We start from the raw sequence: 21110 nt of genomic DNA, 5'->3' as shown, positions 1-21110 counted from the left end.
CTAAGTTCCTTAACCACCCTTTGCCTCGGTCTCACCACTGTAAAGGGGGAGAATTCCATGCAGGGTCGGGGAACATGTGCAAAAGTACGTTCATATTGTACCATCACCTCTCTCCAGGCGGGAGGGTCATCTTTAAATATATCTTTCTCTCAACTTAAAATCCAAGTGCTCAGGGAGCCCTTGAGGAAGATTGGTGGGGCCTCCCTGTAGGAAAAACCGTGAGAATGCCTTTCTCATGGAGGACGCCAAACTGGGTGCTTGTTCACTGCACAGTAATTTCCCACGGGCTGCCTCTGCCCTCTCCTGTTGCCACAGCGCAACGTGTCCAGCTGCCCCTGTGCCCACTGCTCTCTATCACTGAGTCACTCTGGGCACCACCAGGGTCCCCCTGGTCCCCTGCCCCTCCCTCGGGCTGAGGCTGGGCTGGCAACTCTGAGTGGGAGGCAATTTTGACCAAAACAAACCCAGAGCCCTGGGTAGAGGGGTCATCACCGGCTGGGACAACTTCCTGCCCACAGCGAAGAGGTAATTAGGGGTGTGGGGGGTTGGCTGGTGGCTCCTGCCTTCACGCTTCTGACTCCGAAAGGTTTCATGTAGAACAAGCCCCGGAAGGCGGAATGGCTCCCTCTCACCACCTCGTCTTCTTCCTTGGCAGCAACAGCTCACCCACCCACCCCCACCTGGCCGAGGCCCTGGCCGTGAGCAGTGACGTAAGTGTCTGGGGGGCTCCCTGCTGCCTGTCTCGCCCAGACCCTGAGGCGCCATCTCAGGGCCTCCTCTCTCTGCCTGCAGCACCTGCTCCCGTCAGCCTCCATCCAGGACGCCCAGCAGTGGCTGCACCGCAACAGGTTCTCACAGTTCTGCCGGCTGTTTGCCAGCTTCTCAGGTGAGCGTCTCTAGATTGTGTTTGTAGCCCACAGGGTTCTTGGAAACACCGAGCAAGGCCGGTTACCTTCCAGGACTTGCCCTCAGTGCCTGGGGCTGTGGTTTTGTCCTGGGGACCCAGAATGGTGTGGGTCACTTACTCACACTTGCTGACCTGGACCAAATGTTACAAGTACAGGTCCTGCCCCTAGAAGTTTCCAGTCGCGTGTGGCTTGAAGGGAGGCCCATCTGGGTACCTTTATCAAGATGCCCTCACATCCAGGCTGGGCTCTTGTCTGGCCGGGTAGGGGGCCTATTAGCCAAGCAGGTCAGCGCATAACCAGCAAGTTCCCTGGCACTTGTCCTACCAAAATGCTGCTTGTCACATTGTGTCCAGAGCCATGATTTGGAAGAGGGAAGTGAAGCCACAGGTGAGAAGAGAAAGCTGGTTCTCCCTTCTTTAAAAGGTTTTTGAAGTCCTTACTGATGAGTCCGTCAGGCAGAAGCCCTGAGCCAGGGACTGTGGCATGCAAAGGTAAACCTTGCCACCAAGTAGAATCAATCCAGAGTGACAGGGAGTAAAGATGTGACCAAAACCGGAGAAGTGACTCTCAAGGACATCTGTGGTAGTGGGCAGAAAGCACCCGGTCATCTTTCAGCACAGCTGTTCTGAAAACTTCCTTTGTGTTAGAAGTAGAAGGTGCAGAGAAGGCCGGATGGCGACCCCGTCCTCTAGGAGCTGGCAGCTTTGAATCAGCGCAGACACAGAAACCACCCATTTCAATATAGTGTGGTGGGCTGGCTCAGAGGAGGGGCCTGACCTGTCCTGGACAGGGGAAGAAAGGGAAAGGCTGGCGACCGTCTTGAGTAGGGTGGTCAGTGTAGGCCTTACTGAGAAGGTGCCCTGAGCACAGGCTGGAACGAGGCAAGGGATCGAGCTGCATGGGTGCTGGGGGTGGGGGCGGGGGCATTAGCTTTCCAAGCAGAGGGAAAGTGCAGAGGCAGCCAGGTGGGCACCTGCCTGGAGTGGCTATGGAGCAGAGGACCCAGGGGATTGGGGCTGAGTGGACCCGGGAGGAGGTGAGGTCAGAGAGGCACTGAGGGGCCTGCTGGGAAGGCAGGAGGACTTTGGCTTTTACTTGAATGGAAAGGGAGCCATTGTGCCTACAGAATTGTACCTAAAACAATGTATTAACTGTGGTAGGCAAGGAGGGATGGAAATTGTGACTCAAGGCCAGGAGGCTATTGGCACGTTTTCAGCAGAAGACTGGTATCATGTTTGTACCTTTGGGGACGTGCACATGGTCACGAGGCTGTAAGGGACTCTCTGGCTTTCGAGGATGGATTGCATCCACGGAGGAGGATGTCCACAGAGACTTACTCATAACGGTCCCAAGTTGGGAGCACCCCTGATGCCCATCAGCAGAAAGTGGCCACATGAATTGTGGTATATTCCTGCCGTGAAGAATACCTAATAATGGGCATGAACAGTCTATGACTACATACGACAGGAATAAACCCTTGAACAGAACTTGGAGGGAGGGAGCCAGGCATAGAAAAGTACATACTGTTCCACTGCATTTACATAAAATTCAAAAAGCAAGCCAAACTCATCTGTGCTGTAAGGAGTCAGGACAGTGATTCCCCAGAGCTGGGGGCATGGCTGGTGCCAGGGGCCTGCGGGGTCTGGGAATGTTCTGCCTCTTGATTCATGTACTGGACGCACAGTGTACTTGGGATGGCTGCATCCAGGGAGCCGTGTATTCTGTATACAGACAAGTGCACATGCAATCAATGCCACATACCCATAAAAGGTCTGCACATACGTTATACGCCAATAAAAAGTACCGAGGGAGGAGCGGGCAGGCATAGGCTTCTGTAAACGCCTGTTCGTTGTGCTGAGTTTTTTGAATGCCAGTCGTTTCGCTTCTGACATCTCCCGGTCTGTGACCTGATGTTGTTTGGCTCTTTGCTGCTTCTCTCTCCATGGAATGTCTGCTGCCCACTGAAGGTGAGGCTAGCTCTTCCCTGCCCCCTGACCCTGACCCCTGGTGCAGGGTCTGCAAGTGCTTGGGGATGGAGCCTTTTCTTTGTGTCCCACATAACGGGTGGCCCCACTTCCCTACCTGCCCAGGTGCTGACTTGTTAAAGATGTCTCGAGATGATTTGGTCCAGATCTGTGGCCCTGCAGATGGGATCCGGCTCTTCAATGCCATCAAAGGCAGGTGGGTATCAGATTCCAGCTGGAGGCAGGCTGTGGCAGGAAGTTGACAAGGGGCTCCCCTGGGGCGGGTGCAGGAGTCTCAGTGAGAGGGCCGTGGGCCCGGCTCTAGCAGGTGAGTGAGATGCCGGGACTGACATGCAGCCACCTGCAGCACACCTGCCTGATAGCCCCTCCCTCTTCTCAGTTTGGGGAGCTTTGGCCTTTGAATCTTGGCCCTTTAGCCACTTCTGCAGGTTGCCAGACACTTGCATGGTCCCGGGCTTCAAGCTACCTCTTGCTGTAGGGAGCCATGGACTGGCCAGGCTACTCAGCCTCACGCAGCAGGTTTCAGGACTGTAGAGCAGTGTGTCTGATGGAGCTTCCTGCCATGGTGGAAATGTTCTGTGGTGCGCTGTTCAGTACAGCATCCCTGCCACATGTGGCCGTTGGAGCACTTGATCTGAGGTTACTGTGTCTGACCAGCTGAGTTTTAATTTTAATTAACTCTAATGAATGTAAATTCTAATAACTGCCCATGGACCACACAGTTTTAGAGTAAGAGAGAGGGCCTGGGTTTGAGTCCCAGATCTGGGTCTTAGGAGCTTTGCACCTGGGCGAAAGCCCTTAACCCCGTGAACCTCTGTTTCCTCCTCAACAGAATGAGGATGATGGTTCTTGCTCCTGCGTAGGTGGTGTGAGGGTGAAGCGAGTGACGTGTGTAAAGTTCTGAGAATGGTGCCTGCTGCAGAGTAAATCAGAGCAAGTGTTTGCTCTTATCACCCTGAAAAGTGCTTCAAAGCTTGAGATTCATGTTGTGGGCAGAGCCCCCTCTTGGTCTGGCTGGAATTTTGCTCCCACCCCCACCATGGAAGGCGTTCTGCATCCCCGCAACCTTCTTTTTTTCCCTCCTAGTCCTTCCCATTACTGTATCTACCCTGTGTTCTGGAACATTCTGGAGCACCAGAGCTTGGTCCCCAACACCTGCTATTTATTTTCTCTCCTTCTGGCAGGAATGTGAGGCCAAAGATGACCATTTATGTCTGTCAGGAGCTGGAGCAGAACCGAGCACCCCTCCAGCAGAAGCGGGATGGCAGCGGAGACAACAGTCTGTGTGGTGAGTGGTGAGGGGCCCTCCCCACCAGGCTGGTTACAGGGGCGGCAAAGGGACAGAAGAAACAACCCAAGTCTCACTAAGGACATTCCCCTGATCTGCCTCACTCTAGGTTCTTGCAGGATAGCTTTTCGCTAAACTTCATCCTGGGATTGAAATGTTTAAGGTGGAAGGTATCCCCCAGGATGTTTGGCCTAGTTTACTTATTTAGCACCCGGGGAAACAGGCCCAGAGTGGGGGGGTGTCCTCCAAAGCCGCTGGAAGTTGGGCACTGGGAGTTGGGCCTCTGGCTCTCAGGTGGGTGACAAGTGTCACTTGATGTTTGTAATCCCAGGAGCACTATTTCCTATGATTTTTCACGGCCGGATGAGTCTTTGTCATTTGGGTGGGTTGCTGCACTAGGGCTAAGGAGCACAGCTGAGGGGTCTTGGAGCATCTCAGGGGCATGGGACTTCTTTGGGTTGGCAGTTCTGGGGCAGTTTGAGAAGAGAGAGGACTCAGCTTTGAGGTCAGCTGTCCTCATACCAGTGCTGGCCATAGCACCTCATGGTCCTGTGGCCTTGAGCAGGGTACCAGAGCCTGTGCACCAGCTTCCACGCATGTAAAATGAAGATAGCAGCACCTCCCCTGCGGAGGTGGGAAGTTTCAGTTAAACAACGCATATGGAGCTGCCTACTTCTGAGCACCCGCGAGTGCTGAGAGATTGGTGAGCTGCCCATCTTGACCTGCGTAGTCAGTGCTCGGTGTATCGTCTGCATAGGGAACACGCTGTCTGCCTCTCTGCAGGTCAGTAGGAATGCCCAGACAGTAAGAGTGCCCAGCCAGTCCCTGTCCTAAGGGCTTTGCACACATTCACTTATTTGCTTCTCACAGTAGGAACTGCTGCTAATATTGTTTCACTGTGGGGGAAACTGAGGTACAGAGCCGTTGACTGGCCCAAGATGACAGTGTTGTAAGTGGCCGAGCCAGATGCACGCATTTGGACTCGGGCAGCTGGCTTCTGAGCCCTCAGCCCGGCCTCTGAACATTTCGGGTGGAGGTCCGGGTCCTCCCCCTGCTTTTCAGCTGTTAGCCTGTACAGGACAGACCCCAGGTGCCGTGGCTTCCCACACGGGGAAAGGGCAGCTGAGTGCACGCACTTGCTCAGGGCAGGTGCTCTGTGCACAGTGTGTAATTTAGCCGTGGTGGTCCTGCCATGTGGGTGCGGCAGTGCACACAGCCAAGGCTCCGGGAACTGTGCAGATTGTCCTGGGTCTTGCTTCCAGCGAGTGGCAGAGTCAGGATTTGAACCCAGGCTTGCCTGATCTAGAGCCTCTGATTCCCCCAACCGCCCCCACTCCATGGCCCCTGAGAAGCAGAATTCAGAGGAGTGGCCAACCCACCCTTCTTCTAGCTCCAAGCACTCTTGGTGGCCATGCTCAGCTGGCGGCAGGGAAAGGTCAGGGACTAAAGGTTACAACAAAAGGTGCCAGCCTATAATCCTTCTAGTTCTTTTTGTGCCAGCAGTCTGATTTGTTTGAGGAGTAAAATTAGCCAAAGGGGAACAATTAGAATTCTGTTATAAGAAGGAATCTTGGGAAAGTGGCCTGGAGTTGGTCCTGGAAGGACCATCACACAGGGACCGCATCCTCTGAACAAAATCTAGCAGGGGGTCAGCCTGTTTGAACTCATGGGAGGGCAATTCTGTCTGTCATGTGGCTGGAACCCCCTGGTCTCTGCCACCCCTTTCAGAGGGAGCTACTGTGTGTGTGTGTGTGTGTGTGTGTGTGTGTGTGTGTGTACACGTGTACGTGCACGTGCTTTTAAAGTTGGGCTTCTGATCAGATTTTTGGGGTGAAAGTTTCCTTAGTTTAGGGGAGAGTTTGGGAGCTTGTAGTGTAACCCAGCTGTGCTTTAATTTTGAGGAACTCGAGGCCCAGAACATTGAGTAACCCACTCGGGTTTCCACGGAGTTTGCTCCTACCTGGCTGGGGTGGGTTTGGTATAAGGAAGCATTTCCAACCTCAGGGTCACTGTTAGCTTCTGACAGGCTGATGGCAGCTAGTGCCCCCCTTCTCCCTTTGGGGTCACAGGGCTTGAGCAGACTGCAGTTTGTGCTCTGGAAAAGGGCAGGTGCTAGACCCTCTGTCTTCTGCTGTCAAGTAGCTATTATCTTTCAGTTTCACTCTTTGCCCCTGAAGCCACCCACTAATTCCTTTAAAAAGCGGAAAGGAAGGAAAGGGGACACAGGATTTTCTCCTCCCTCCTGCAGTGAGGTGCGCCTCTGGCCACACGTCAGCATCACTGGAATCTTGTTAGAAATACAGATTTCTGCCAGCCATTCTCCCTCCAGCTTCCACCCCTAAATGGGTGTCACTGGGTCCGGATGGATCGAGGAATTCTACATTTTACATAAGTCCCCCAAAAGAGACTGAAACAGGAAAAAGAATCACAGTCTGGCATCTTTTCACCTGTTGAGGGGCCGCACAGAGGCCATGTGGCTTCTAAATGTGCCCATTACAGCCAGAGCCCATGGGACATCCTGATGAGCAGGTTCCTGGTTTCTTGCGGTAGGGGTGGGGGATGGGCAGGCTCCTTACAGAGCAGGCACTTGTGCTATAGAAAGCCTGGTTCCTTCCGCAGTGTACCACGCCATCTTCCTGGAAGAGCTGACCACCTTGGAGCTGATTGAAAAGATTGCCAACCTGTACAGCATCTCCCCGCAGCACATCCACCGAGTGTACCGGCAGGGCCCTACCGGCATCCACGTGGTGGTCAGCAACGAGGTGAGTGTGGCCGCTTCCCCGCCCCAGTGCGCTGGGGGTCTGGGCTCCTGGCAGGAGCAGCAGAGGCTGCACCACAAATGCACCCTGTGGGGGTTGGGGATGATTGTGGCCTAAAGGTGGTAGGCAGGTTTCATCTGCATGCCGCATGCCACCTGCTCTCGGCTACAGTGGCTGCCGGAAGGCCGTGAAGCAGAGAGCGCTGAGGCCAGGGCGGGGCTCTGAATAGCCCCCGAGTGTCCACTCCACACCCCACTCTCGGCCAGGTGCCCTGCAGGAGCCAGGAGCGCACACTGCACCTCTGCACTCAGGTGCTTACGGTGAGCGCTGGAAGGAGTCAGGAGAGGGAGAAGGGTGATCACCCAGGACAGGCAGCAGGCCCAGGGAAGAGTGAAATGGACCGGAGGTTGGGTGCTGGAGAGGACTGCACCCCAGGGAGAACACAGGCCTCCTCTGCCGAATGGTGAAGTGCCATAGCCTTCCTGGGCTTTCACTGCCGCCGAGACCTGTGTGAGGCACAAGCAGCTGCTGGCAGAGGGCCCTGCTGGGACGGTGTCCTCAAGTGACCTGATCCCACTCCTGGCTACGGAGGGGTTATTAATTAGGTTTGCTGACACATTGAGGCGTTCCTGTAAGTTGTAGAACAGAGGCTTTTAGTAAGCTTGTTCTGTCCTGGACCTCTCCTCTTAATAATAATAGTGAGGAGTGCGAGCGTTTCCTGAATCTTACTGTGTCCCCACTACTGGTCTGAGTGCACACATAGTGACTCAGTTAATCCTGACAGCCGCCCCAGAGGGTGGGGCTACGATTGTCCCATTCCACAGGTGGGAAACGGAGGCACAGAGAGGCTAAGTGAGGCTGACCAGGTCACACAGCTGGTAAAGGGGGGAGCTGTGGTGGGAACCCTAGTTGTCCAGATGCAGAGCCCAAGCTCTGAGCTAGCAGGCTGTCCAACCGCTCCTGAAATGAAGCCTGTAAAATAAACAGCTGGTGATGGGAGCCCCCAGCAGGCCCTAAGCCAGCTGTGGGAACTCTGAAAGCCTCTGTGTAGAGGATTATAGAGGAAATGGTACAGGAATGGTGGCTGGGGAAGTAGAGAAAATGTGGGTTTCGGAAGTGGACTTGTGTCCCCACCTGGAACTGACTCCTAGTAGCTGAGTGACCTTGAGCAAATTTACTTAACCTCTTTGAGCCTCAGTTTCCACATCTGAAAAACGGGGATAATTGTACCCATCGAGCAAGTTGTAGTAAAGATAAAACGAGAAAACGGTGTTAGGTACCAGGAGACGCTAAGTAAGCAGCCGATGTTATAATGGATAGTGCTAGGCGCTTGTTGTTTTGGGAGCAAGTGATGGAGAGGCCTTTACATTTGACAGTGTCTAAATGTAAGGCTTTTAATGGTCTGTTTATTTCATAATTTGTCATTATTAGTAATAATTCTGTTGCCCCTTCTCGATACACTTGCCGGAGCCCCTTAAATGGGAGTTTCCAGTTCATGGACAGTTTATCCTGGAGGTCAGAAAGCTGGTATTTCCCTTCCTTTTAAATTACAAAGTAATTCACAGTTAGAGCAAGAAGTCCAGCAGGGTAGAACATCAGACGCAAATCATGAAAGGCCTTCGTCTTCCCCACTCTCTTTTCCTGGAAGAGTTTATATTAAGTTTGAGGAGATTCTGCCAGATAAATTTTTGTGCACGTGTCCGTTATGTGCCTGAGCGTGTGTGGGTACGGCTTTTTAAACCACACAACAGAGATCCCGCTGTACATTTATTACAACTTGCTATTTTTGCCACGGGTTCAGAATTCCTTCCATATCATTATGTTCAAATCGAATGCAGCTATTTTTTTTTTACCCCCCATTTCACAGATAGAAAAAATGAAGCTCTGAGTTCCAGACCTGAGAACTTGCTTTAGAGTAGCCAGGAAGGTGAAACCGCCCTGAGCGGTGGGTGGTTGTTGTGGCATGGAAAACTTGTCACTTTGCAATTCAGAATGACTTCCTTCTATGAAGACAAAAGCCAAGAATGTGCGGAACCCTTGCAGTTTCATGGGTCCCTGAAGGAAGTTCCTTCCCCAGCTTGCCCTGTGCCCTCAAGAGTAGGCAGTTAAGCAAGTGAAGCAGAGAACAGAACTCAAATGCCACCTCAGCTAAGTAGGCGATTCTTATTCCCTGAAGTCTCCTTGCCTCGTAACCCCAAATCAATTGGAAACCTTTGGTTCTTAATTGCCTGGAGCACTGGAGGCGGCCGGCCAGCCGCGGAGCAGCCACTGCAGTGCAAGGGACTTAATTAAACAAGGGAGTTACTGATTAAGCCCGTGTGGGCTCTGCTTAGGGCTCTGCATGCCCAAGTGGCTGGGCTGCCAAGAGTCTAGAGGGAGCAGCCCAGCAGTATAGAATAGTGTACTTCACGCGTCATTAGGCCCTGCAGAGAGGGGCAGGGGTCCACAGGGGGATGCATTTGCAGGATTTGGGACAGTAATCCAGAGCAGGCAGTAAAATGTGGATTGCACTTTTTTAAGTTGGAAAGGGGTTTTGCTGTCCTGTTGGCTAGTGTGTGAGGGTGGTGTGTATGTTTATGTATATATTTGTATTTTTCTTCCTCTTTCCACTTATATTGTGAAATACAGCATACATATGCAAAGAGTATATAAAACTTACTTGTACAGTTTAAAGAATATTTAAAGTACCCAATACCTGCATTTACGTTAATACAGTTTATGTTTCCCTGAAAATAAGACCTAGCTGGACCATCAGCTCTAAAGCGTCTTTTGGAGCAAAAATTAGTATCAGACCTGGTCTTATTTTACTATAATATAAGACCGGGTATAATATAACATAATATAATATAATGTAATATAATACAGGGTCTTATATTAATTTTTGCTCCAAAAGACACATTAGAGCTGATGGTCTGGCTTGGTCTTATTTTTGGGGAAACACAGTAGAAGCCCCTTTGCAGGCTAATTCCATAGTCCAACCTACCCCTCCACCTGCTGGTCTGAATTTTGTATTAATTATATCCTTGTTCCTCCTCAATGTATTGGCTAGTTTTACCTAGTTTAAGACTTTGTATAAGTGGAATAATAGTGTATTCTTCTGTGACTTTTTTAATGCATATTGAGGTGTGCCGCTGGAGGTCATTGGCACTGCTGAAAGCGAAGTGTGGGTAGGCCACAGTTTGTTCATGCTCCTATTTTTGATTGACATGGGGGCTGTTGCTGGTTTTCAGTCTTACAGACAGTGCTGCACTGAGCACTTTGAGGTGTGCTTTGTGTGGACACGTGTAGTTTATCCAGGTGTCTTCCTATGCGACAGATGGTCATGCTCATGTTTACAGGACCCAGGGACAGTTCTGTAACGTGGTTACACAGATTCACGCCCCACCATTAGTGATGCCAGCTCCCCTCACTCTACATCCTGGTTATATATTTTTATTATCGAAACAGTCCCATTTTACAGAGAGGGCATGGAGACAGGAAGAAAACAGGTTGACTTGTTCAAGGTCACTGGGTACTTAATCAAAATGGGAACTCCAGAGAGGTGGCTGGTGAGTGATCCTGACACCTGCCACATGTGTAGACGTAGGGAGTGGCACTGTGTTTATATGTGGTCCTCCTAGGACTCTGATAGGCTGAGCCTACTAATTACCCAGTTTTTTTACAGCACTTTAGTTTTTTATCTGTTGCTACTATCACATACATGCTCCTGTAATGTGTCTGTTATGGGGACTGCAAGACCCAGTAACTAGGAAAAAGCAAACAAAAATTAGTCCCATATTAAATGTTAACATCTTGATTCCGTTCCAGGCTTCTTTTACGTTTAGTTTTTGTTACTTAAAATTGTAATCATTTTGTACATTTATTTTGTATCACATTTTCTCAGTGCAAGGTGAGCATCACGTGTCACAAGGTGAGCATTTGTGTCAACATGGCGACCACTTCTGACGCCTGTGAGTGGCTGACTCCTGATCGCTGAGCCTTTTCGTATTATGAATTCATTGTTGGAAGGACATGGTCTCTCTTTTGCCTTTCAGATGGTGCAGAATTTCCAAGATGAATCCTGTTTTACCCTCAGTACCTTAAAAGGTAAAGCCCTCCCCCGCTTTCTTGTTTAATTGACGTATGTTGGCTGCACCCCCCCGACCCCCCCTCCTCGCCCCGGTAACATAGTGAGAGGCATGGGCCTCCAGCATGGTGTCCCCTCGCGAGATTGTTACCTGGGAATGTCCTCTGGAAAAGGGAAACACAAACTCCCTGTGAAGCCTCGGAATGTGGCAATTAGTTAGATTCACTCCAAAGTCACTTCTGAAAGGGAAATCCTGGCCAGACAGTGTATTCTCCATGAATTCAGTGCCAAGTAGACATAGAATGCATTTGAGTTTTACTAAAACGTGGGTCTCCAGGAAGAGCAGGCATGGAATACAGCGGCTGAGTCTGCAGGCCTAGTGGACTGGGGTCCTGGGAAGGGGGGTGGGTCGGGGTGGGACGCAAAGGGCCTTCGTGAAGAAGGGATCTGAGAAATAACTCATGGGCCAGGAGAAAGGAAAGACCTTGCTTAGGGCCAGCCGAGACCTTGCTTAGGGCCAGGCAGGTCAGTGTATGGGCTCTGTCAGAACGAAAGCCCTCTGACTGCTCATAGACCCTGCACTGTGATGGGGTCTGGGGGCTGTGCCTCCCCAGGAATCACAGTTTGTCCAGGTCCTCCTTGGGCGTAGGTCCTTTAGTCCTTGGTCCTAGGGCTGTGGTGGAAAGAACGGTTGTTAGAAAGAAACTCAACACGGGCAGGTGCAAAAGCATGTGTTGATATCTCTGCTTTTGTCAGCACACTTGGCTCCGTGCAGCCTTATTCTGTGGTGGCTGCCAATATTCACAGCAGGGCTTCTGTGGTTCCCTCTGACCATGCCTTCTGTGATCCCAGATGCTGCGGCAGCGTGCCGTTCTTCCTGGAAAATGCCCAGTGTTTCTCTCTTGCAGCCGAGAGCAGTGACGGCTACCACATCATCCTGAAATGTGGCCTCTGAGCAGAAGTAGAACGAGCAGCTGCCTCCACCTCCCAGCCCCTTGGATGTAGAAATCGCACTGCTGTAAGCTGTAGCCTCCCCTGGCCAGCTGCGGCTAGCAGTGACCTTGCCCGGTCTATGAAAGCCACAGACCAACAACCAGCCGAAACCCGCGGATGCAGAGTCTCCAGCATGCAGAAAGCCAGTGGCTCCTCTCTTCCTTCCTCTTGGCTTCCAGTGTTTGAGTGGTTCCTTGGTCTTTCCCCAGCCCTGCCATTCTAAAGACGCAAACAGTGGGGGCATATTCTCTGAAACCTCCGTCTCCCTTAGTTGGAGGCTAGTTCACTGGGTACTTGGTGCCATCTGTATTGCTTCCTTCTGACCACTCTCCTGCCTCAGACAAAGCTCTGCCTCACCACAAACCTTCACCTTCTCTGGTAACTGGTTCCGTGACCAAGACTACTGACCAATTAGGGCGATTTGCCACCATCTCCTGTCTTCGTGTTGGGTTCCCTTCCTGATGACTCCGCTGGTGAGCATGTCTGTTCTGTTCTTGGATTGATGGGAGTGGCGTTCATGCTGTGTCTTCTTTACTTGGTTTCTAAGGATCTGCCACTGCAAAGCCCAGGGATCATCTCACTGCATTGGTGTGGGGGACGCCACAATGTGTGTAGCGCCTGTCACACAGACCTGTTCTCAGTCCCGTGGGAGAGCAGGGGGGAGGACAGAAAGACTATTTCTAGGCACATTCTCATGACTATAAAGGATGAGAACAAAATGGTTCCTTTTGAGCTCCTTTGGTATACTTTTATTTCCTAGCAATCATGGGTACAGAGGACCAGGCAATGAGCATTATGCTGAATGATGGCCTTGACGGGCATACCTGGCTCTCTTGGATGGATTTACCAAATCCCATTTAGAGGAGACCTTGGTTAACCACTGCCAAAGCTGCCAAGTTTCCTCGGACGTTGTAGTGTCTGTGAGGGCCCCCATTTAAGTGTTTATCTTTTTCCTTTGGAGAGGATTTGGTTAGAGCATTTTGCCTGCCTTGGTATGATTGGAATATCTTTCTTAGTGGCCTAAATATGAGGGAATTTGAATATCAGTAACGGGTAGACTCAAGAATTACTCTCAGTCTTTCTTGCCTCTGTTTCCCGGGACCCAGTGATCTACAACTGGCCCAGGGCTTCACCTCTTTGCTAATTTAGGTTTATCTTCCAGAGCATGGTGGCCACCTCAGCCCTGTGACCCACTGAACAGGTCGCTTTTAAAGTGGAGCCTTTGGGGGATGTAGTGCCAGGGTCAGAGATGATGATAACGAGGCAGACCCTGTTATGCAGTTGGGGAAACTGAAGGCCCGGGGGGCAGAGCCACTTTCCTGATAACACTTAGCAATAGGGTAATAACATGAATTTATTATACAAACCAGGGCACTTTTGAGAGTGAACAGGCTCTATTCATAATTATGTTGGGATAACAGGTGTGATGTTCCTACAGAGTAAAGACAGGCTCCCGACTCCTTTTTTGGAGGGGAAAGAAGAGCGGATGACAGTTTTATGGAGCTATAGTTTACATACCATGCAGTTTATCCATTTCTGTTGTGCAATTCAGTGGTTTTTAGGAAATTCACAGAATGACCATAATCAATTTTAGAACATTTTCCTTTCCCCCCAAAGAAAACCTGTGTCCTTTATCAATCACTCTCCCACTTTCCCCCCGACTCCCCAGTCCTAAGCAAGCATGAATTCACTTTTATATAGGTTTACCTATTCTGGACATTTCGTATATATGGAATCATACAATAGGTGCCTTTTGTGACGAGCTTCTTTGACTTAGCATAAAGTTCTCTGGGGCCATCCATGCTGAACGTATATCAGTACTTCAGTCCTTTTTTATAGCTGAGTAATAGTTCATTCTGTGGACATGCCACCTTTTGTTTATCCATTCATCGCTTGATGGACATTGGAGTTGTTTCTATTTTTTGGCTATTATGAGTAATGCTGCTCTAAACATATTGTACAAATTGTTGTGTATACATATGTTTTTATTTCTCCTGGGAATATACATGCGAGTGGAATTGCTGGGTCATGCCGTGACTGTATGTGTACCTTTTTCAGTAATTCCAGAGTGTTTTCCAAAGCAGCTGTACCATTTTGCGTTCCCATCAACAGTGCATGAGGCTTCCAGTTTCTCCAAATCCTCACCAACTCTTGCTATCGTCTATCTTTTATATTATAGCATCCTAGTGGGTGTGAAGTGGTATCTCATGGTGGTTTTGATTTACATTTCATTGATGGCTAATGATATTGAGTATATTTTTCATGTGCTTATTGCTAATTGTATATCTTCTTTGGAGAAATGTCTATCCAGATCCTTTGCCCATTTTAAATTGGGTTATTTGCCTTTTTATTATTGAGTTGTATGAGTTCTTTGTATATTCTAGATATAGGTCCTTTATCGGATACATGATTTGTAAAAATTTTCTCCCATCCTACGGGTTGTCTTCACTTTCCTGATGAAGTCCTTTGAAACACAAGAGTTTTTAATGTAATGATGTCCAAGGTCACCCATTTTTTCTTTTGTTACTTGTACTTTCGATGTCATATCTAGGAAACCATTGCCCAATTCAAGGTCAAGAAGATTTATGCTCATGTTTCCTTTTAAGAATTTTTATAGTTCAGCTCTCATAATGGTCTTTGATTCATTTCGAGTTAATTTTGCACAGGCATACCTCGTTTTATTGCACCCCACTTTACTGTGCTTCACAGATGTCATCTTTCTTTCAAATTCAAGGCAAGACCCTCCATCAGCAAAAAGATTATGATTAATTTTATTATGATAGTACGTGTAGCTTTATTGTGGTGGTCTGGAACCAGACCCACAATATATCTGAGATATGCCTATATATTATATGGTGTGAGGTAGGGGCCTAACTGTGTTCTTTTGCAGATGGCTATCCAGTTGTCCCAGCACCAGTTGTTGACAAAACTTTTGGAATCCCCATGGAATTAATTGCTTTGGCACCCTTGTTAAAAGCCCCTGATTCTTATTGGATCTTTTTTTTTCTTTTTCTTTTTTTAAGACACAGGGCTGTCATTAGAAAGCTCACCTTGTCTTTTTTGTTGTTGTTTAACTCAGTCCATGTTTGGCTGCACTGTTTTTACAGATGGCTTTCTGTCCTCTGCCTGCTGTCTCCCTCTTTACCTGTCTCAGTAGTACAGGGTCGTATCACTCGGATGTTCTGAAATCTTTCTTGCTGCACCTTCTAGCTTCACACACTATTCCTCGAGCAAGGTCAATACCAGTCATTTCCTTTTAAGGAAACTGAGTCACATAGAAGTGGAATAACTTACCCAAGGTTACGCAGAAACAGGGCTAGACCTTTGGTCTTCTGACTTGCAGCTTCCAGGTGTCTTTAGTCACTACATTTAAGTGATGTCACTACACAGGCCAAGTGATGGCAGGCTAAATTTTAATTCTAAAAATAGAGTAGGCTAACATTTTTATTTCTTAATTCCAAAAGAGGGCCTAATAAAGATCTGTTACGTTAAATTTGCTGTTGCCTTAAGTAGTCTTTCATTCTCTGAAATGCCCACTGTTCACTGTTCTCCTTGCCTTCTCCTAGTGATTCTAGTTAAATCTTGTAGCTTACAAAGAAGTAGAAAAGAAAAAATACCAAAATAAGAATACACATTGTAATTTGATACCAAAATGGTTTAGCCGCCTAACTCAGCCACGTGTCCCTTCCACAGGAGTCAGATGAGCTAAAGCTGTAGGTTTTGTTTTCATTTTGTTATGTACAGAAAAGCTGTAACACTTCTACTCCTGTCCACTGTCTTTCCTGTGAGCTCGGAGTCCAGAGTCTGGGCCTGCTGGGCAGGGCAGCTCTCCCAGGGCTGTACCCTCTACCCCGCACGTTCGAGGTTGTGACTTCTCTTTGGCAGCAGCAGTGTTTAAAAGTGATCTCCAGAGGGAAAGATCTATCATGTGCTCAGGCCACCGTCTTGAACCAGACGCCCAAAGCTGTGCTCTTTATTCTTAGGCCATGACATTTGTTTGCTTGTAAGTGTCTGTTTGCAAGGTTGTGAGAACCTTTTCCTGTTTACCAGGTTGCACCTTTGTAGGAAAGACACAGAGGCTTTTGAATGGGGGAACAGTCAGATTTGCCCGGGAAGGAGCTTTGTGCCTTTGGAAAAAGGATGGGGTGGGTAGTGCGAATCTTGGCTTGGGGTTCCAAGCAAAGGTCAGACATTGCCCTGGTAACCTCCTGCCCACGCAGCCTCAGGCCCCTTAGAAAGAGCTGTTAACCTAGGGGGTGCTTTACGGGGAGCGGATTTGGAGCTGGTTGAGCAGTGTGTCACAAGTTTCCAAGTCTAGTGTGGCTTCAGGGGCAGGCCTGAGTAACTTAAAGTCTGAAAATCATTAACGAGTTGGTGAAAAACATGGAAAAGCCTCTTTTGCTGTTGTCAGTGGAGCAGAGGGAGGAAGCCCTGAGGCTCTCAGAGAAGGTAGAAAAGCAGAGGATGAGAGGGGGTGGGGCGGGGGTGAAGAGAGTTGAAAAGGACGGGACCAAGTCCCTGCTTCCAAGAGTCCCTTTGCCTCTCTGGGTCTCTGTGTCCTCCCCTTAAAAATAAGGGCTGGGAGACCTCTGGAGTTGGCAGACCGCTCGGTCACATGGTGAATCTGAGTGGTGGAAGTCCTTTCTCATGTTCCCCCCCATCGATGTTGTTGCACAGTGAGCAGGGGACAAGCTTGTGCAGGCATTCTGGTTGTGAGTAGTGCCACGAGTGCTCCCGCTCAGGCTGGTGCGTGCACCTTGCCACGAGGCACAGTGTGTCGGTCGTGTCTTTAAGAACCAAGTGAGCTGACTGTTCCATCAGCACTGAGAGTGGCCCCAGGGGTCCCTGGCAGGCTGAGCCTGGATGCAGTGCTGGCCGGCTCTGCAGCTGTGTTACAGATGTTTATGTATGCACATGGATCCCTTTCCCCGCTCCAGTGTCTGCCTGGCAGGAGCGCGGCCCTGAATATTCTCAGCCAGACGTGGTTAGTGCTGCTCCTTTTAGATCTTACATGACACTCTTGTTTCAGGCTCTGTTACTGAAGTTGTTTAGGGTAATGTTGCCCTACTTGGGGAATCCACACCCTAAATCCAGCTCTTCTAGGGAGGGGAGCAGAGCTGGCAGCTGCCATCTGACAAGGTCCCTGGAGTCAGTCTTTCACACAACTGCCTTGTGTCCATTTTGTCTCTTCGGTTTTGTACTCTGGGTATGGTACCAGTCAGGCTGGCCCATAGGAAATGTGCGAACATCCTTTCTGATCACCTCCCAGCCCCTTCCTTTCATTCTGTGAGAACGGCAGGGGGCCCCTCAGGACGGCCAGCCTGGAGACATGGAGGGTGAGTGCTGTCCTCGTGGGCTGGGGCAGTGAGGTGCTGGCCAGGCCACCCAGGCCTCCTTGCAGGAACCCACCCAGGCGCACCCAGAGAATTCCTTGGAGCCTGTGCTAAGCTCTCCAGACCTCTGCAAAGGCTCCTAGTGGGCTTTCTTCCTCCACTCCTTTGGGTGACAAGGAAGCCCGGAAGGAGGAGGTCTGAGTGACGGTTCCTCTGCCAACGGCCAAAGGCTGGACCTGCCATCTCCCATTCAATGATTATATTTTGAATTTCATCAACAAAAGAATGGTGGAAATTTGTTTTCTTTTATGCTGACATAATATTGGTTTGCCTTCTTGGCCCTCAAAGCTGAAAATATTTACTGTCTGACCCTTTACAGAAAAAGTTTGCCAGCCACTGAGCTAGGCCTCCACTACTGTCTATCCCCACTGGATTATTTTACAGAAAATCCCAGAAAGTAGGACTTTTTTAAACAATAAAAAGTATTTTATCTTCAGCTTCAAGCAAGAGAAACATTCATCTGAGTAGCCTTTGAGTGTCCCCTGACTGGTGGTCTTCCTTCCCGACTGGCCAACGAGCCCTCTTGCCCTTGTGGGGTCCACCCCAGCCTCTTGGGGGGAATGTCCGAGTCATTTGCTCTCCCCCTCTTCCTACCTGCTGTCCCATTCCCGGGGACCTGGTGGGCCTTGGGATACCCGGCTCAGGGTGCTAGGGGCTGGTGTGAGAAGGCTGTGTGTGTGGGAAAGGTTTTGTGCTGGTATTAACGGGTCGCTGAGCCAAGCTGGGTGGTGGCCTCCTGACTGAGGTCTCTGGAACTTTCCCGTCCCGGGAGGGTGCAGCCTGACCTTCACTTCCGGATAACGCCTTGAGGACCATAGACCTCTTGGCTTCTCTGGGTCCCCCCAAATCCCTCCCTACATGTCCTGCTATTCTTCCTCCTACAAAGGGAACCACTTGTGGCAGCCTCAGTTTGGTGATTGACAGGGGCTGCTGCTCGGCCCTCTGTCAGGGTTTCATAGGCCCAGCTTTCCGGTTCTGCCCTTGGGAGAAGCTGGAGTGAGCCAAAATGCCGGCCTTGCAGGGGGTGACGCCCGTATGCTGCTGTCCAGCTCTCAGCTGTGGTGGTGCCCGCTCCCTCTGGTTTGGCCAGCCTTTCGGGCCTTGGCTTCTCCTCTCCATATGCAGATGGCCCTGCACTGTGTCTGGCCCTCCGTTAGTACCAAACCAGCGGGAGCAGCGGATGCTGACTGGTCTCTCCTGGCTCTGGCTTCGTGCTCAGTACTTCTGCCATCGTCTCATTTGATCCTTCCAATGGCGCTGTCTGGCCCCCTTAGCCTGGTTTTCCAGGGAGGGCAATCAAGACAGAAAGTCGATACGGGCCCAAGGTCCTACAGCTATTGGTGAATTGAGCCAGGACGAGAAGCCAGGCCCCTGGGTCCAGATCCCACATCCAGACCGCATGTCTTGTTCCAGATAGCCGGGGAGCTCCTTCCTACACAGTGCTATCTTTCACGCGGACTTCATCACCGGGCTCGGTACACCTGCTGGGGCAACGTGGGGTTTCCATTGTGCTCCTCCCCCTGCCCTCCCCTGGCTGGGTAAAAACGTGGTTACTGTGTTCTCTAGTGTTCCTGTATTTAAAGTGATTTCTTTCTTAAAATGTAACTTCCTTGCCTTTTTTTCAGATTGGGTGACTTTTCTAAAGGTGGGGGGAGTCGGTCTTGGGGTGGTGTGGCCCTCAGATGGGTCAGGCGGGAGTGGTGGTCACGGGGAGGTGGGCATCAAGACAAGTTGTCACACTGCCACATTGTTTTTGTACCTGAAATAAAGCCTATTTTGCACTTGTTACTGTGCCATCGTGCAGATGAGAAATCTGTATGTGCGATCTGTGCTTGGGTCAGAAATGCAAATAAAACTCATTTGTAAGAAACCCCTGTGGCTCAGACTTCCATACTTCTTATGTTTTTAAATTGTGCTAAAATACATATAATATGAAATTTACCATTTTAATCATTTCTCAGTGTACAGTTCAGTGGCTTCAATCACATCCACATTGTTGAACAACCATCCATCTCCAGAACGTTTTCATCTTCCCCAACTGAAACCCTGTTCCCATTAAACACTGACTCCCCATTTCCTTCCCCCAGCCCCTGGCAGCCACCACTCTACTTTCTGTCTCGATGAATGTGACCACTCAGGTGCCTCATATAAATGGAATCATGAGGTATTTGTCCTTTTGTGACTGGCTTCTTTCAGTTAGACTAACGTCCTCAAGGTTCATCCTTATTTGTAGCTTGTGTCAGAATTTCCTTCCTTTTTAATGCTGAATAAAATTCCATTGTCTGTATATAGTACACCATTTTGTTCATTCATTCATTCCTGGACACTTGGGTTGCTTCCCCGTTTTGGCTGTTGTGAGTAATGCTGCTGTGAACACGGGTATACAGACATTTACTGCCTTCTCTCCCGGATATGTACACAGAAGTGGAATTGCTGGGCTCATACAGGCAGACTGTTTTCCACAGCAGCTGCACCACTGTTTGTTCCCACCAGTGGCGCACATAGGCTCTGATTTCGGCACATTCTCTCCAGCACTGTCTCTGATGGCAGCCATTCTTACGGGAGCCCTCGGGTCTTTGCCCGGTGGACAGGCTGTGCTGAACCCCGTGGCAGGCTCATTTGCAGGCCACGACCCCAGACTCTTCCTGTCATCATCTAGGGCCAGGGCTGTAGCCCCGCAAGCCACCGACCAGCCTTCCTAAACCAGTTTGGTTCCCTCCCAGCCCCTGCCCTGCTCAGAAACCTTCCCACCCAGACTACACTTCCTCCAAGCCGGCTACCCCCAATGCTCTGTTCCAGTCAAATGTATGTGCTGTGCCCAGGGCTGCCCTCCGTGTCCCGCCCGTGTTCTCCCTGTCCTTCCGCGCCAGTGGACTCCCTTCTTTCCCCTCCACACTCTGGTAAAGCCCCCTGTCCTCTCAGCTTGCCTGTGCTGCCATGAGAAGAGCAGGGGTGTGCACAGGGGTGAGGGGCCAGGTTTAGGTTGAATTCTAATGGATTTCTAGCAGGTTGCTTAACCTCCCCGAACGTCAGTCTTTTCACCTGTGAAGCAGGAATGCCACCTGCCTTGCAAGAGTGTGAGGCTGACATGAGACCACGCATGTGAAGCAGTGAGTGGGGCTGGGAACAGGAGCTGCTTTGGGCAGGGCGCTGAGGGGGGACACAGTTTGGTGTTTTCCAGGATCCAAAAGAGTGATGCCGTGGGGGTGGAGCCAGGTAAGTGGTGATTCTCAGAGTTTTCAGTGTTGCATAGTACACACTCACATAGTAAGAGTTTCACAAATCCATGCTGGAACTATTCCATTTCATGTTTTCTTGAGAAATGCAGGTGTTGACCTGCCAGGTTGACTTCCCAGCCCACTGGTGGGCTGTGCTCTGCAGTGTGACCACACTGACACATGGTCTCACAGACATGGTGCAGAGAGAGTTCTGCTTTGCTTCCTACATGCAGTGGCAAACAGCACGGGAGGTCCTTAAACTAAGAAGGGACAAGATGGGGTTGGGTTCAAAAGCTCAGAGTTGAGCGAGGGAGCAGGTCACGGCTGCAGAGCCATTGGGGCTGGAACTGGGAGTCACCCCGCGTCACCTTGCCTTTTGTTTGGTTTGGCTTCCGGCTGCCCCACCTGCCTGTGTAGCCTCTGCCTCAACAGGGAAGTCAGCCGTGAGCAGAAGGACACATGAGCCTGATGGTGTTTCCCCGGAAGCGCTCTGGGCCCAC

General features: G+C 50.2%; 1 protein-coding gene across 1 annotated transcript in view; it reads left to right on the top strand.

The window, feature by feature from the left end:
• TFCP2L1 (transcription factor CP2 like 1) overlaps window positions 1-19476 on the top strand; it is a 55305-nt gene extending 35829 nt beyond the window's left edge. Inside the window, exons 9-15 of the mRNA XM_033112704.1 lie at window positions 656-710; window positions 793-886; window positions 2999-3089; window positions 4078-4181; window positions 6801-6943; window positions 10975-11026; window positions 11915-19476. Coding sequence (XP_032968595.1) covers window positions 656-710; window positions 793-886; window positions 2999-3089; window positions 4078-4181; window positions 6801-6943; window positions 10975-11026; window positions 11915-11961 — 586 coding nt within the window. The 3' untranslated portion in view covers window positions 11962-19476. The remainder of the gene's footprint in view (window positions 1-655; window positions 711-792; window positions 887-2998; window positions 3090-4077; window positions 4182-6800; window positions 6944-10974; window positions 11027-11914) is intronic.
• The last annotated feature ends 1634 nt before the right edge of the window (window positions 19477-21110 follow it).

This window comes from Rhinolophus ferrumequinum, chromosome 8, assembly GCF_004115265.2.
Source record: "Rhinolophus ferrumequinum isolate MPI-CBG mRhiFer1 chromosome 8, mRhiFer1_v1.p, whole genome shotgun sequence".
NCBI lineage: Eukaryota > Metazoa > Chordata > Mammalia > Chiroptera > Rhinolophidae > Rhinolophus > Rhinolophus ferrumequinum.
This window is presented reverse-complemented; position numbering and strand designations above follow the sequence as displayed.